Source organism: Oryx dammah, unplaced genomic scaffold (assembly GCF_014754425.2).
Source record: "Oryx dammah isolate SB20612 unplaced genomic scaffold, SCBI_Odam_1.1 HiC_scaffold_5, whole genome shotgun sequence".
NCBI lineage: Eukaryota > Metazoa > Chordata > Mammalia > Artiodactyla > Bovidae > Oryx > Oryx dammah.
In genome coordinates, this window is record NW_024070189.1 from 88806839 (window position 1) to 88824443 (window position 17605).

At 46.6% G+C, this 17605-nt stretch overlaps 1 protein-coding gene across 2 annotated transcripts in view; it reads left to right on the forward strand.

Annotated features, from left to right (window-relative positions):
• Nucleotides 1-17605, forward strand: part of ZNF77 (zinc finger protein 77) — a 23044-nt gene continuing 5439 nt past the window's right edge. The window contains exon 1 of one of the 2 annotated variants that reach the window (XM_040241896.1): nt 1-3551. In XM_040241896.1, the coding sequence (XP_040097830.1) occupies nt 3549-3551 (3 nt within the window). In that variant the 5' untranslated portion in view covers nt 1-3548. Of the gene's footprint in view, nt 3552-7048; nt 7187-17605 lie in introns of those variants that run through there. The other variant, XM_040241897.1, reaches the window with a different exon arrangement.

Below are 17605 nucleotides of genomic sequence, written 5' to 3' on the forward strand. Positions count from 1 at the left end.
CCAAGGATCGAACCCATGTCCCCTGCATTGGCAGGTGGATTCTTATACACTGCACCACCAGGGAAGTCCCCGGTGTGATCTCTCTACAAGCCAAGGCATGCAAAGGATTGTTGGCAGTCTCCAGAGACCTGGAGACATGCCTGGAACAGGTTCCTCCTCAGAGCCTCCAGAAGATCCAGCCCTGCTAACAACTTCATCGGGTAGGTCCAGCCTCCCAAACCATGAGAAAATAAATTATTGCTGATTTCAGCCCTGCTGTCTCCAGTGCTTTTTTGGGCGGCCCAAGCAGACTAATGCAGCTCCTAAGGCGGGAGTGGGCCTTGGATACTTGAGGGACAGGGAGATGCCAGTGTTTCTAGAGGAGAGTGAAGTGGGGGCAAGAGCAGCAGAGGCAAGAAGAGAGCACTGTTTGGGGGCAGGCACGTCATGTCCTGATGCCTGGGACTGAAGGCATTAGCAACAGAAGACAAAATAGATAAATTGGATTCCATGAAAATCAAAATGTTTTGTGCATCAAAGGACACTATCAAGAGAGTGAAAAGACACCCTGCAGAATGAGATACCCATTTTTGAATTATATATGTGACAAGGTTTTATTATCCAGAATACCTGAAACAACTTTGTATAACAAAATGCCAGTGATTCAGTTAAAAAAAAAAAAAAAAAACGGGAAAAGAACTTGAATGTACTTTTCTCCATGTGTAAGTGAAAGAGAAAGTCGCTCAGTCATGTCTGACTCTTTACAACCACATGGACTGTAGCCCACCAGGTTGCTCTGACCATGGGATTCTCCAGGCAAGAATACTGGAGTGGGTTGCCATGCCCTCCTCCAGAGGATCTCCCTGACCCAGGGATCAAACCTACGTCTCTCATGTCTCCTGCATTGGCAGGTGGGTTCTTTACCACTAGTGCCACCTGGGAAGTCCCCTAATCATTATACTACCAGGGAATTCCCAGACAGAATATATTTTAGTGGTGACCAGGAGGTAGGATTACCAAGGCTATACTGGTCTTATCATTTGTTTTTAAATGAATATACAATTCACATTCTGTAACGGTTACCCTCTTAAGAGTGAAAGTCAGTGGCTTTTTGTACATGGCATAGCTGTACGTCCATTTCTATACAATCTTAAAAAGGAAATGCAGCTGTTCACATTTCAAAATTCGCAGACTGACTAAAAGCTGATATGAATTTCCCTGCAGTGTAACACACATACCTGAGGATTGTGATATCTCAGTGACACAAGGTTGATAACCTTACATTGGACATACAGCAATTAAAAGCCAAAATTATTGGCATGCAACATGCATCTTTAAGCTGTAACCCCAAACCAAAACCTTACAAGGTATAACTGATGGACTAAAAGCACTGAATCCTTCGGACTGGATAAAAGGCATAGGTGGCGGGCTTATAGGCACTCATCTTTTTGCTGCTTTTAAATAATCTTGTGTTTAGTCTTCAGATGCACAAGAAAAGCCCTCAGAAAATGAATGAAGAAAGAAGTGGCCCAGTCAGCCTACCTACTGTTACAAAAACAAAAAGGGGGAAATGTGGGAAACATTCTCCAGATGTCTTTGCAAAACCATGAGAAAAAATAATAGGAAACAGCAACAAAAAATAACCAGAGTACATGGGCTGATTGGCTGGGGTCAGAGTGACCTGCTTGAGCTGATGGAGAGAGAGGAGTGCAGACAGCAATGCCGAGTCAGCGCAAGTCATAAAGCTGCTTGCACACGCACTGATTGTTTCTCTGATGTTCCTGCGGGGATCTTTGCTCCCAGCCATATGGTGCCCTTTGTACAGAAAATAACATCGAAGTTCAAAAGAAAAACATTAACTGGGGACATGACTGGGAACATGGGAAACATATTACCTTTAACAAACATACTTTCTGCAAACCAAGAAGCTCGATAAAAGTGATGCGGCATTGAATGTCGGGGCTCTTGATCCTCGAGGTCTTGAGTTCCCCAGTCCCATCTTTCTTTCTATTCTGTCTTTGTGTTTTCTTATGTTCTGTGGCACCCGTCTCTCGCCCTGTGTTGCTAAGCTGAACTCAGCAGTGGTGACCTTAGTCCACGCCGTGTCCTGACACTGAAGGTCACCAAATTGATGAAACAGATTTTCACCTATTGAGGTCTGGGGAAGTCATTCTGATGCATACCTGATTCAAGTTGAAAGTGAAAGTGTTAATCGCTCAGTCCTGTCCAACTCCCTGTGACCCCATGGACTATAGTCCACCAGGCTCCTGCCTCTGGAATTCTGGATTGGGTAGCCTTTCCCTGCTCCAGGGATCTTCCCAATCCAGGGATCGAACTCTGATCTCTGGCTTTGAAGGTGGATTCTTTACCATCTGAGCCACCAGGGAAGCCCGATTTAAGTCGAATTTTATGCTAAAACAATCTGTTTGTGGCCTATTGAACATGCATTGTCCATCTGCTTTAAATTATTAAAGCACCCACTGACCAAAAGTAAAATGTGTTTTAAAAATAAAGATTAGGGGCTTCCCTGGTGGTCCAGTGGTTAAGAATCTGCCTTGTAATGCAGAGGACACAGGTTCAGATCCCGCATGCCCAGGGGCAACTAAGCCCAGGGGCCACAATTATTAAGCCGGAGTGCCCTAGAATCCACGCTAAACAAGAGATGCCACTGCAATGAGAAGCCCTCGAACTGCAACTTGAGAGTAGACTCCACTCGCGGCAACTAGAGAAAACCCGCAAACTCCAAGGAAGACCTAGCACAAAAATAAAAATACAACAATACTTTTTTTTTTTTTCAATGAAGATTATTAGCTGCCTCCCTTCCTGGGGCATCAGTGCTGGTCCTCCTTCAATGATAAGACTGTTTGCTTTTTGAAATCTTGGAAGAATGTTTCCCTGACTTGTTTGATGTACTATGTTCTGACAAGAGAGGAGACTGCTAAAAACCGTGCTTCTCCTGAGCAGTTCCTCTGAGTTATCTGAGAGGCTGTCTTAAGCGCTATAGTTTTGAGTTTGGCTTAAATAAATGTGTTTATTCGTTTATTTCCATCATCAAAGCGCTATGACCCGTATTTTCTCGTCCACATTCCGTGAACGGAGCAATCTGCAGGGAACCTGAGTCTGGACTTCCAGATGCAGGAGAAGGACACAGGGGAACCACGGAGCGGACACAAGCAGAAAATAACTGCTGTACAAGCAGCCCAAGTCCCAGTTGGGCAGATCAGCCAAGCCTGTCTCTGCGGCCTGTCACTCGGGGCAAGGGAGGGGTCTGGTTAAACTGTCCAATTAGCAGCGGCTGGGCGGAGTCCAGACAACCAGAATCAGGATAGGATGGGACCAGGAGAACTGTCCATCAAGGCGGGGAAGAATTAACGTCCAATCAGAGCGCGGGCCCTGGAAAGCCGTCCAATCAGGGCACGCTACGGGTGCGCGTCCAGCCCCGGGAAGTTTCTCTCAGCCTCCGCTGCACTGGTGTGAACTAGTCCCGGCGTTATCTGGTGTCCTGTCCCAGTCGCTCTCATTAACCGAGGTCGCAGGGTACGCTTTGGAGAACCCGAAACGAGGAGACGATGGTGAGTGCATGGCTCAGGGCCCTAAGAGAGAAAAGTTCTGGTTTGGACGGACCGGAACTTACCGAAAATGACGGCTGGCCAGGGTCTCCCCGCGTCCCACCCACGGGGTTCCAGCCCGAGTTCCCTCCTGGGCCGCGGGGTGGGAACCCAGAGTCCTGTCCCGGAGTCTCGACCCGAGTCTCCCTCTCGGCTTCAAGGTGGGGTCCTGACGTCCTGTTGCGCGTCCCGACACAAGTTCTCCCTCGGTTGCGGGGTGGGAACCCAGCGTCTTGTCCCGGGGTCCCGCAAGGAAGGGACCCGACGTCCTGTTCTGGGTCCCGACCCATTTCCCCCCTCGGGGTGGGGGGCGGCGGGGACCCGGCGTCTTATCCCGGGGTCCCGACCAGAGTTCCCCATCTCGACCGTGAGGTGGGGACATGGCGCTTTGTCCTGTTATTGCGCGGGGTCCAGGGCGTCCGGACACAGCCTGTGGTCCCGTGGGCGTCGGAGGGAGGATAGGACGGCTCCCAACGGGCCGTTAGGCTCAAAGGGAGGCGGGGCGGGGGTGATCCTTCCTGAACCTCACAGATAAGTCCGGACTAGTGGAGGAGACTGTATGATAAAGAAACACTGTTGCAATAGGGCAGAGGCTCCAACCACACCGCAAAGGACTTTCGTCTTCAATGAGAGGAGGGGGACCAGGAGGGAAGTTGGGCGAGTGAGGCGCACGGATTCCGAGACCAGCGTGGCTGTGCTGAGACCAGCGTGGCTCTGCTGAGTCCAGCTCAGCAACATAGACCGAGAGACGGGTGCCCGCAGGGCATAAGAAAACACAGACAGAAGGAAAGATGGGAACGGGGAACTCAAGACCTCGAGGATCAAGAGCCCCGACATTCAATGCCGCATCACTTTTATTATTTTATTGAGCTTCTTGGTATGCAGGAAGTATCTGTTTTTTAAGATAACATAAGTTTCCCATGTTCCCAGTCATGTCCCCAGTTAATGTTTTTCTTTTGAACTTCGATGTTATTTTCTGTACAAAGGGCACCATATGGCTGGGAGCAAAGATCCCCGCAGGAACATCAGAGAAACAATCAGTGCGTGTGCAAGCAGCTTTCTGACTTGCGCTGACCGGGCATTGCTAAGTCTGCACTCCTCTCTCTCCATCTGCTCAAGCAGGTCACTCTGACCCCAGCCAATCAGCCCATGTACTCTGGTTATTTTTTGTTGCTGTTTCCTATTATTTTTTCTCATGGTTTTGCAAAGACATCTGGAGAATGTTTTCCCACATGGCTGGACTGGATAGGGCTCCTGTTCTCTGAAGAAGCTGACTAGGGGCTTGTTCTGAACCTCAGTGTTGCTCAGACATGGGGGCGACCCAATTTTCAGGAAGGAACCTGTGGGGAAGAGTGTCCTAAGGGGGGGTAAGAAATGGGACATAGAGAACTTGGTCAAGCCCAAATGTGTGGGACCACGGACTTCCTGGTGCCAAAGGTAAAATGTCAATGTGGGGCTGGCCTCTGCATACCTGCAGGGAGCATCACAGAGTATCTTGTACTCTGGGAACTGATCCACAGTGACTTTCCCCACAAGTTGATTTCTGCCTCAGGAGGTCCCAATGCCCTCCTGTCTCGTGTAGAACAGCAATCAGTATGGAGTCTGCAAAGAAAAAAGTTTTATTTGGGGTCTTAAGAATAGCAGTTTGGGGGGACATGCATTTGAGTTGATGGAATACTATTTATGTTTTTGAGGCGTGACAAGAAAATGTAAGCATATTGGGCTCTTCCTAGTGTTGATTTGTGCAGCTCCATTAACCAGCAGACCGTCTCAAAGGGAGGGGTGTCTGCTCCACAAGAAAGATTTTTAAAAAGTATTCCTCCTTCTCCCACCAGCAGTGTAACTCCAAGATAATATTCCTTTCCTAATCCTGTCAGGGGTCATGCTGATCTCCTGCAGATTTAGACTGTGTATTTTTGGTGAACTTTATGAGAAATGTCATTGTGTCATTTTGATGTATGTTCCTTTGTCTCAGAAATGTGTATGACTTAGTGTTGTTGCCTGGACAATCCCAGGGACGGGGGAGCCTGGTGGGCTGCCGTCTATGGGGTCGCACAGAGTCGGCACAACTGAAGTGACTTAGCAGCAGTAGTAGCAGTAGGCCTTCCTTGGAAGTCCAGTGGTTAATAATCCATCTTTTAATGCAGGGCACTCAGGTTCATCCCTGGTTTGGGGAACCTAAGATCCCACAAGCAGCAGAGAGCAACCAAAAAAAAAAAAAAAAGATATATGACTGCTTTAGACTTCTAGTAAGTGGAACAGTCCTCAGAGTTTTATAAGAAACTATCTCCTGGGTTATAATCCTTAGGTTGGCTTAAATAAAATTCTCTTATCTTCTCTATTCGATTCACTGTTAATTTTTCATCAACAGCGTAAAACTGAATATCAGGCTTATTAAAGGAAAAGCCACAGGGCTGTTAAAGTTGCCTGGAATGAGATGGTTAAGTGTCTGTCTACAACGTGGGAGACCGGGGTTCGATCCCTGGGTCGGGAAGATCCCCTGGAGAAGGAAATGGCAATCCACTCCAGTACTATTGCCTGGAAAATCCCATGGACAGAGGAACCTGGTAGGCTACAGCCCATGGGGTAGCAAAGAGTCGGACACAACTGAGCGACTTTACCTTACCTGACACAGGGAACCAAATATTGGTCCTTGAGAGAGAGGCTGTCATGAGTTATTTAGGGGAAGGGTCCATTTCAGTATCTTGACTTTCTGAACCACTGGGCAAATGTTCTGGATGCCTGCATTAAGGCAGTAAGTAGTGAAAAGTTAAGATTCCATCTGGGCTGATTCCTGCCTAAACCCCAGTTCTTCAGTGGCCTCCTGGCTCCAGTTTATAGCACTCCCTTAGTAATACTGACTCCATTTTATTTTTCCTTTCACACCTGTCTCGTCCTGTCCTGGCTCCCGGACTTTGGGGGTAGCCCTGAACAGGGAGCATTGAAAGGAACTGAACGGCACTTTTATGTTCGGGAAAGTGAAAGTGAAATGAAGTCGCTCAGTCGTGTCCGACTCTTTGCGACCCCACGGACTGTAGCCTACCAGGCTCCTCTGTCCATGTGGATTGCCATTTCCTTCTCCAGGGGATCTTCCCGACCCAGGGATTGAACCCAGGTCTCCCGCATTGTAGACAGACGCTTTACCAGCTGAGCCACCAGGGAAATCGGGAAAAGGGGACTGCAACCTGTGAAGTGATGCTGTGTCCGTCTGGCCAAGGGTAGATTCGGCTTGGAGTTCACCGGCGCAGCCAAGTCTCCTGGAACATAATAAGCCAGGCAGTAAAGGGCTGAAGCCGACTACCCGTAATTCCGCCCGGCTTGGCCACGTGGCCTCCATCCGGCCTGTCCCTCACAAGCTAGTCCTTAACCAGTTGTCAATCAAGGCCCGGGAGGGGGTGTTCCCAGGGGCACATCCAATCAGGGACGGGGGTGGGCACGTTCGCCGACGTGATGACGTCGCTCTCTGCTGCCAGGGCGTCCCATCGCACCTACCTCGCGGGACACTTGGTGTCCCCTTGCTGTCGCTCTGACCTGCCTGAGCCATTGGGTTGCAGGGCCACGGAGAGAGCCACCTGAATGCGGGGGGAGGGGCTGAAATGGTGAGTGCATGGAGCTGGCGCTGAAACTGGCTGGGGCTGGTTCGAACTGGCCGGACGGTAGTCTCCACCGTCACCTCGTTTCGCGTGCCGGCCTCCTATCCGGTCTTCGCGGGGCTCCCGGCTCCCAATTCGAGTCTCCGGCCCCCGACCGCGATGTGGGCTCTCGTGAGTTCCGACCGGGTCCTTGGCCTGTTGGATGTCTGGCTGAGGACGAGGCAACGTCCGGAGCGGGTGGTCGGGTTCTGGGGTCCTTCCTGGGACCTGACAGATGAACTCAAGTACACAGTTGGTCAGAGAGACTATTGCAAATGCTGTTGCCAGAGCCCCGAGGCTCGGATCTCAGGGATGTGCCAGCCGCCAACCACACGGAAAAGTACTTTTCTGTGTAGGGAAGGCTCATTGACAGAATCAGAGGTCCTGTGGTCAGGGCATCCTCGGCCCAGGTCAGGGGGAGCTTGTTCTGCCGCTCAGTGATCCTCAGTTTGGGAGTTGTAGGGGAAAGTGACCCAGAGTCAGGGGCATTTGGGAAGAGAAGCTTGGAGTAAAGTTTGGGTAAAAAAATGGATGTTGATTTTTAAAATAACAGTTACTTACTAGGAAAAATGGATTTATTGGGAAACAACAAAAAATTGCAATTAGGGACAGACGAAGTATAGCAAAAGCTATAGACAAGTCCAACAAACTTATGTATGGGGGAGAAAGGAGGGAATTGGGAGGGGTTGTATTGGTGTAATAAAATCCATGGAGAAAATGGAAAATTCAATTTTTCTCATTGGCTAATTGTTGGGGTAGCCAGTTTCTTGAGAAGATGCAGTGTATGTACACGTTCTTCTGTTGGGTGCTGTAATTGATGATTCTTTCTTGTTTTTCATTTTTCTCTTCAAATCTGCAGTCCACATTTCTTCCTCTAATTGATGTCAAGTGGTACTGGGTGAGGTTCTTCCTTCTGGCTCCACCCGTGATTCTTTTTAGGTAGTTTTCACTTTCTTAATTTTCACATGGGCTGTTGAGAACACTTGGTCAAGACTGTGGCACTGAAACAACCCAAACCTTTTAACAAGAGACTTTTATTCAAATGAGTTATTCCAGAGGGAGAAGGGTCTGTTCCACCAGACACAGGGGGCCCTCTGCAGGAGGGAGGGCATGTGACCCTAAGATCTGCAAGTGTCTCAAGAGCTGGGCAAGGAGAGTTTTCCTTTTACAGAGAGGAGTGACCAGAACCAGGAAGGGCCAGGTGTGGTGCTTGGATGGTAGATCCCTGAGGCCAGCCTGTCGTTAGGGATCTGTGTGCTGGCTGGGATGAGCAGGCCAAAGTTCAGGGGGAAGTCGAGGGGCTGAACCAAAGTTTGGCCAACAAGCACTTGTTCTGCGTGGTCACTGGGGCAAGCAGGTCCCCTAATCACAAAGAGGCGGAAATGGGGCTTTGGGGTTGGGGTGCGGTATCTCGCCTTGCCCTGAATAAACAAAGGGTCTCTGTGTGAGTCTTTTCTGAATCAAGTTGGGCAGTTTCTTGCAGCTTCCCATTTTCCAGAACATCAGAGTGTGAGGGGTCCTTTCACCTTCCATACGTGTTTCCAGGAGCACAGAGCGCACAGAGGGTTCAGCGTTGTCCCCTGACATGGGGGAGCAGCCTCCTCTGGTCCAGCTCAACACGGATAACTTCCCTTCCTCCAGCTTCCGGTTTCATCAGGTGTAAAATACTGAATTCTTCTTGGCTGGCTTCTCCTCAGTGAGGGTGGTAACATCTCAGGTCTCTGCTCTTTCCTGAAGGCTTGGGTTCTCCTGGGTCTTTGGGACTTAACCAGAGATGCCTCTGGGGAGAAGGAAATGTTCTGTCTTCCATTAGAATAGCTGGAAATGCAATGTGAAGTGGGTGGAGATGTGAATGAAAAAGATTATTAGGAATCTTAGCAACTCTTCCATGAAGGGTGTCTGGTGCTGGTCCACTTCCTGTTATTAGTCAGTTAGCAGACACAGAAATTCTGGGAACAGTGACCTGTGCTATGGAGACTTGCTCACTTATTTTTTTCTGATGCCTGTCTTCTCAAAGGGATGAGCAGTAACCAGTTTCTCGAACCAGAAACTTCCCCTAAAATTTCCCTCCCCTGCATTATCCAGGAACATAGGAGGAAGCAGCAGTTTTGCAGATCCTCATTCACACACAGAGATGGGGCATCATGTCTCCTGTAAATGACCCAAAGCCAATGCATCCCCTGGGGTTGGGGACAAGCTGAGCCTGGGAACGAGGGGAAGGAAGGTGCCCTGGGGTCTTGCTGGTGCCCTTCCCCACATGGGTGGCCTCGGACCATAGAACCACCACAGAAGGAGCTGTTAATGGCAGGAGGGTGGGGGAGGGGATCTACCTGCAGAAGTGCTGGGGGTATGTGTCCCCTAAGGCTGGCTGTTTCCTGACCTTTGCTTTGAGCCTCATCCAGGGAGATGGTGGATTGTGAGGTGTGCACCCTGAGTGAGTGTGAAGTGTGAGTGACATGATGAAGTCTCCTTAGGTTCAACTGCTGCTGAGAGGGTGGATGAACTTGAGCATTTCCTCCTGGTGAATATTGAAGCTCCGAGGAGGGGCCTTTTTTTTACCACTATGGGGAAGCTCAGTCCCTCCCCCTCCCCTGGGGGCACCCCTTAGCCCCCAGTTCACACAGCTTTGACCTTCTGACTTGGCGTCTCCTGTGCACCATGGGCATGTGCATCAGGCTGCTGATCTGAGCGGCTCACACTTGGCTGCTCTTCCCTTTTATTTCCTTGATGAGAGTCTTCTGCCCTGTGGCTCAGTGTACAAGCATGTAAGATATTTTTCTTCCATTACGTGAAGGTGTAGGGTTTTATTTTTTCAGATACACTTGCTTATGTGTGTGTACAGTTTTCTAAAGAATTATTTACTTATTTTGGAGCTGTGCTGGGTCTTCATTGCTGCGTTTGGGCTTTCTCTAGTTGCAGTGAGCAGAGGCTTCTCTTGTGGTTCCCAGGCTCTAGAGTGCAGGCTCAGTTGTGGCTCACGGGTGTAGTTGCCCCTCGGCTTGTGGGATCTTCCCAGACCAGGGATCAAACCCATGTCCCCTTCATTGGCAAGTGGATTCTTAACCTCTGGACCACCAAGGCAAGTCCTTTAAATCTATTGTTAATTTCCTATTGTATCCTCTTTTTCTTTCATTCTGGGACTCCAGTGATACTAAAGTTTTGTGTTTGTCCCATGGGTCTCTTTATTTATTTTTTGTCTATTTTCTCTCTGTTGTTCAGATTGTTGTTGTTCAGTCGCTCAGTCACGTCCGACTCTATGACCCCATGGACTGCAACACACCAGGGTTCCCTGTCCTTCACCATCTCCTGGAGTTGGCTCAAACTCATGACTATTGAGTAGGTGATGCCATCCAACCATCTCATCCTCTGTCATCCCCTTCTCCTCCTGCCTTCAATCTTTCCCAGCATCAGGGTCTTTTCCAGTGAGTCAACTCTTTGCATCAGGTGGCCAAAGTATTGGAGTTTCAGCTTTATCATCAGTCCTTCCAATGAATATTCAGATTTGATTTCCTTTAGGATTGACTGGTTTGATCTCCTTGCAGCCCAAGGGGACTCTCAAAAGCCTTCTCCAACGCCACAGTTCAAAACCATCTGTTCTTTGGTGCTCAACCTCCTTTATGGTCCAACTCACATCTGTACATGACTACTGGGAAAACCTTAGCTTTGACTAGAAGGACTTTTGTTGGCAAAGTAATGTCTCTGCTTTTTAATATACTGTATAGGCTTGTTGTAGCTTTTCTTCCAAGGAGCAAGGGTCTTTTAATTTCGTGGTGGCAGTCACCATCTGCAGTGATTTTGGAGCCCAAGAAAATAAAGTCTGTCACTGTTTCCATTGTTTTCTCATCTATTTGCCATGAAGTGATGGGACCAGATGCCATGATCTTAGTTTTTTGAATGTTAAGTTTTAAGTCAGCTTTTTCACTTTCCTCTTCATCAAGGGGCTCTTTAGTTCCTCTTCACTTCCTGCCATAAGGGTGGTATCATCTGCATATCTGAAGTTATTGATATTTCTCCCAGCAATCTTGATTCCAGTTTGTGCTTCATGCAGCCCGGCACTTGGTGTGATGTACTCTGTATGTAAGTTAAATAAAAGGGTGACAATATACGGCTTTTGACATACTTCTTTCCCAATTTTGAACCAGTCTGTTGTTCCATGTCTGGTTCTGTTGCTTCTTGACCTGCATACAGGTTTCTCAGGAGGCAGGTAAGGTGGTCTGGTATTCCCATCTCTTTAAGAATTTTCCAGTTTGTTGTGATCCACACAATCAAAGGCTTTGGTGTAGTCAGTGAAACAGAAGTAGATGTGTTTTGGGAACTCTCTTGCTTTTTCTATGATCCAGTGGATATTGGCAATTTGATCTCTGGTTCCTCTGCCTTTTTTCTAAATCCAGCTTGTATATCTGGAGGTTCTTGGTTCACATACTATTGAAGCCAGCCTAGCTTAAAGGATTTTGAGCATGACCTTGCTAGCTTGTGAAATGGTATAACTGTGCAGTAGTTTGAATATTCTTTGGCATTCCCTCCTTTGGGATTGGAATGAAAACTGACCTCCAGTCCTGTGGCCCCTGTTGAGTTTTCCGAATTTGCTGGCATATTGAATTCAGCACTTTAACAGCATCATCTTTTAGGATTTGAAATAGCTCACCTGGAATTCCATCACCTCCACTAGCCTTGTTTGTAGTGATGCTTTCTAAGGCCCACTTGACTTTGCATTCCAGGATGTCTGGCTCTAGGTGAGTAATCACACCATTGTGATTATCCGGGTCATTAAGATCTTTTTTATATAGTTATTCTGTGTATTCTTGGCTCCTCTTCTTAATGTCTTCTGCTTCTGTTAGGTCTGTACCATTTCTGTCCTTAATGGTGCCCATCTTTGTATGAAATGTTCTTTGGTATCTCTGTTTTTCTTGAAGAGATCTCTAGTCTTTCCCATTCTGTTGTTTTCCTCTGTTTCTTTGCATTGTTCACTTAGGAAGACTTTCTCCTTGCTATTCTTTGGTACTCTGCATTCAGATGGGTATATCTTTTCTTTTTCTTCTTTGCCTTTCGCTTCTCTTTTCTCAGCTATTTGTAAGGCCTCCTAAGACAACCATGCTGCCTCTTTGCTTTTCTTTTTCTTGGGGATGGTTTTGATCACTGCCTCCTGTACAGTGTTATCCATAGTTATTCGGGCACTCTGTCAGATTTAATCCCTTAAATCAGATTGGTTAAATTCTGATGTCCTACCTTCAAGTTGATTGATTCTTTTCTCTATCATATTCATGCTGTATTTTAAACCATCCAGTTTTTTAGTTCAGTTACTGTATTTCAGTTCTAAGTTTTCCATTTGGTTCTTCTTTGTAGCTTTTATTTCTTTGCTGAGACTTTCAATTTTTTGTTTGTTTCAAGTGTGTTTGTAATTACTCATTGAAGTATTTTCTATAGCTTTAAAATCCTTGCCAGATAATTCCCTGTGTGATTTTGGTGTTGGTGTCTGTTGGTTGTCTTTGAGGTGTAGGTTTTTATTCATTGGTTGGTTGATAGCACCTCCCAGCAATCAGCCCCCTGGATGACGATTGTCCTGATCTTTTTTTATTCTTTGCAGCTTTGCAGGTGTCCCTCATCACCAGCAGTGTTTTATTTGGTTTTGCTTCTGCTGCATTTGTAGTAAGTGAAGGTGACCAGTTCCACACCAGTAGCAGCATACAGAAGGCTTCTCTGTGGTTCTCAGTCCATCTGTTTCAAACGTGGTCATTTTAGAGGAAGGGCTCCCCCAGTTAACTCCTCCATCCAGTCCTCGTGGGGCTTGGGTTGTCTCCCATTTAAAAAAAAATTTATTTGGCAGCTCATGGGGTCTTCAGTTGCAGCATATGAACTCCTAGTTGCAGTACGTGGGACCTAGTTCCCTGACCAGGAATCAAACCCAGGTCCCCTACATTGGGAGCATGGAGTCTTAGCCACTACACCACCAGGGAAGTCCCTCACATTTATTTTTGATTTGTCAGCAGTTCTGTTATTCTCCTTTTTGTCTCCCAACTCTAAGTGCAAGGTATAAATATTTTATATCTAGGAGAAAAATTGTGGGATTGTAGATTATGGATAAGTTAGAAATACTAGGAAGTGTAGAGGGGTGACTGGAGTTGAGTGTTTATTCCATGCCATTTCTAGCACTTGGAGAATCCAGCTTAATTTTGTTCATCTTTTGTGTCCATTTGTGTGAAATGGGGTCTGCTTGTGATTGTAAATTGGTTTTTACTGATAACCATTGGTGGTGAGCATGTCTTTCAATGGGTAATTCATCTTCTATGAAATAGTTTCCTCACCTTGAACTCATTTGTATGTCTACTGATTTCTTATGTTTTATTTACATAATGTGGACATTCATCTTTTTTTCATTTCTAGGAATGGCAAATATGTTTTCCTAGATTGTGAGTTATCGTTTCTCTCTATTTTTTACTTTTTAAAATTCATTGTTGGGACTTCCCTGGTAGTCCAGTGGCTAAGACTCTGAGCTCCCAATGCAGGCAAGCCAGGTTCTATCCCTGGTCAGGGAACTAGACCCCACATGCCCCAGCTAAGACCCAACACAGCCAAATAAATAAATAAAAATAAATATAAAAAAATAAATAAAATTCATTGTTAATTGGAGAACAATTGCTTTACAATGTTGTGTTGCTTTCTGCCTTACAAGAAAGTGAATCAGCCATGAATATACATATATTCCCTCCCTCTTGAACCTCCCTCCCACCCCCACCCCAATTCTGGGTAATTCTTAAATTTAATAGACTTGGATTGAATTTATCCATCCCTTCCTTTGTAGCTTACTCTTTTTTCCATATATAAGAAAACTCATCCTACACTCAAGTGTTTCCCTGTAGTGTCTCATAGAGTTTCCTACTTTCTTCTTTCACAGTTAAGTCCACAGTGAATTGGTTATTGTACATGTAGTTATAAGAGAAAAGATTTCTTACTCCCCTGGAGATAGCCAGTGGCTGCGGCCCCATGTGTCAGTAGCCTGCTCCCAGCAGCACGTGCCCTGGCATAGATCCTTCTGTGCATTGTGATTTTTCCCATAGGTGTATCTGTCCATCCCTCTGTTAACGCCATCCTGTCGTAATCACTGTAGTTTAAAACATTTCAATGTACATTAGGAAACACCCCATCACCTTACTCCATAGGAAATCTTGGTTGTTTTTAGAAATTCGTCTTTTATTTCAGTTTTTAGAAATGGTTTTTAAGTCAAACAAAGCAGAACAAACCAACCCTAAAAGAAACCTTGTTGTGCACTGGAATGGTACTTTCATAAATTCTTAAATGTTTGGGAGAAGGTGACATCATGGTCTCTTCTGTGGATATGGCTCACCTCTCCATTTCTTTCTACTATTGTCATTAAATGTTTTGGAATTTATCCACTAAAACATTTTTACAGACATAATTGAGAAAGAAAACTATTATTAGTAACAATCAGTTTTTACTTTTAATAAAAAAAAAATGTTTTTTTCCTGTGGCCTGAGTCTAGCCCTGTTGTTTTAGGTTATTACCCCAGTGCCCTTTTGACAGTCTCTAACCTTCTACCCATTACACTGCCACTGGTAGCCCTGATGCAGTGCTGGGTGGAGTAAGGAGGGGGCCAAATGAAACAGATGTGGGGAAGGCAAGGGTGTCTGGGCTGGGTGGCATTGAGAGAATGGGCTGGATGGCTCATGCTGGGACTCTCACTCATTTGGGGAGCTCATGGGGCAGTGGGGAGGGCTCCCTGGGATGGAGGAGCCAAGTAGGGCAGATAGATGTTGGGGGGACACTTGGGCTGAGGTCCAGATGACAGCCTTCTGCTCCCAGGACACACACTCAGACACCACTCTCAGATGAACACTTGGACACACATACCAATGCACTTCTTAACCTGCACCCTGCCCCCAGCTCCCTGTCTCTCACCCTGCTCTCCTTTTCTATCCCACTTACCCAGCATCTTTCAGGATTTGAAATAGCTCAACTGGAATTCCATCACCTCCACTAGCTTTGTTCGTAGTGATGCTTTCTAAGGCCCACTTGACTTCACATTCCAGGATGTCTGGCTCTAGATGAGTGATCACACCATCGTGATTATCTGGGTCATGAAGATCTTTTTTGTACAGTTCTTCTGTGTATTCTTGCCACCTCTTCTTAATATCTTCTGCTTCTGTTAGGTCCATACCATTTCTGTCCTTTATCGACCCATCTTTGCATGAAATGTTCCCTTGGTATCTCTAATTTTCTTGAAGAGATCTCTAGTCTTTCCCATTCTGTTGTTTCCCTCTATTTCTTTGCATTGATCACTGAAGAAGGCGATGGAATTCCAGTTGAGGTATTTCATATCCTGAAAGATGATGCTGTGAAAGTGCTGCACTCAATATGCCAGCAAATTTGGAAAACTCAGCAGTGGCCAAAGGACTGGAAAAGGTCAGTTTTCATTCCAATCCCAAAGAAAGGCAATGCCAAAGAATGCTCAAACTACTGCACAATTGCACTCATCTCACATGCTAGTAAAGTAATGTTCAAAATTCTCCAAGCCAGGCTTCAGCAATACGTGAACCAAGAACTTCCTGATGTTCAAGCTGGTTTTAGAAAAGGCAGAGGAACCAGAGATCAAATTGCCGACATACACTGGATCATGGAAAAAGCAGGAGAGTTCCAGAAAAACATCTATTTCTGCCTTATTGACTATGCCAAAGCCTTTGACTGTGTGGATCACAATAAACTGTGGAAAATTCTGAGACAGATGGGAATACCAGACCACTGGACCTGCCTCTTGAGAAATCTGTATGCAGGTCAGGAACCAACAGTTAGAACTGGACATGGAACAACAGACTGGTTCCAAATAGGAAAAGGAGTACGTCAAGGCTGTATATTGTCACCCTGCTTATTTAATTTATATGCAGAATACATCATGAGAAACGCTGGGCTGGAAGAAACACAAGCTGGAATCAAGATTGCCGGGAGAAATATCAATAACCTCAGATATGCAGATGACACCACCCTTATGGCAGAAAGTGAAGAGGAACTAAAAAGCTTCTGAATGAAAATGAAAGAGGAGAGTGAAAAAGTTGGCTTAAAGTTCAACATTCAGAAAACGAAGATCATGGCATCTGGTCCCATCACTTCATGGAAAATAGATGGGGAAACAGTGTCAGACTTCATTTTTTGGGGGCTCCAAAATCACTGCAGATGGTGACTGCAGCCATGAAATTAAAAGATACTTACTCCTTGGAAGAAAAGCAATGACTAACCCAGATAGAATAGTCAAAAGCAGAGACATTACTTTGCCGACTACGGTCTGTCTAGTCAAGGCTATAGTTTTTCCTGTGGTCATGTATGGATGTGAGAGTTGGACTGTGAAGAAGGCTGAGCACCGAAGAGTTGATGCTTTTGAACTGTGGTGTTGGAGAAGACTCTTGAGAGACCCTTGGACTGCAAGGAGATCCAACCAGTCCATTCTGAAGGAGATCATCTCTGGAATTTCTTTGGAAGGAATGATGCTAAAGCTGAAACTCCAGTACTTTGGCCATCTCATGCGAAGAGTTGACTCATTGGCAAAGACTTTGATGCTGGGAGGGATTGGAAGCAGGGGGAGAAGGGGACGACAGAGGATGAGATGGCTGGATGGCAGCACGGACTCGATGGATGTGAGTCTGAGTGAACTCCGGGAGTTGGTGATGGACAGGGAGGCCTGGCGTGCTGCAATTCATGGGGTCACAAAGAGTCGGACATGACTGAGCGGCTGAACTATCCAGCATAGCCAAATAACATTTATAATGTTGTTTATGATATGTCTTCCTGCCGGAAGGCAAGCTCCAAGAAGGCAGGGTGCTTGGCCTGTCTTGTCCACTGCTATATGTCCAGCTCCTTAGGCTTAAGTGCTCAGTAGGTAAGAACCTGGTGGCTCAGGTGGTAAAGAATCTGTTTGCAATGCAGGAGAATTGGGTTTGATCCCTGGGTCAGGAAGATTCCTTGGAGAAGGGAATGGCAACCCACTCCAGTATTCTTGCCTGGAGAATTCCATGGGCAGGGGAGTCTGGCGGGCTATAGTCCATGGAGTTGCAAAGAATCGAACACAACTGAGCACAGGTGCACGCAGATAAGAACTGAGCGGACACGTGAACCCTGCAAATCACAGTCAGGTGTGTGCCACCTGGTGCCTACGCAAACATGCCCAGTGGCCCACAATACTGCCACAGATGTTCTCAGACACTGATGTTCTCAGTCACATACATGCAGGCGCTTGCTCACCCCCAGACCCACATATCCATGCAACACAGAGGTACACGGGACCTTGCTGCCACTCACAGGTTCTTTCAGATTCACGCCCAACTGTCCAGGTTCCAAGGCTTGTACTCCTGCAGACACACACCAACATGTCCCTGCTCCCCA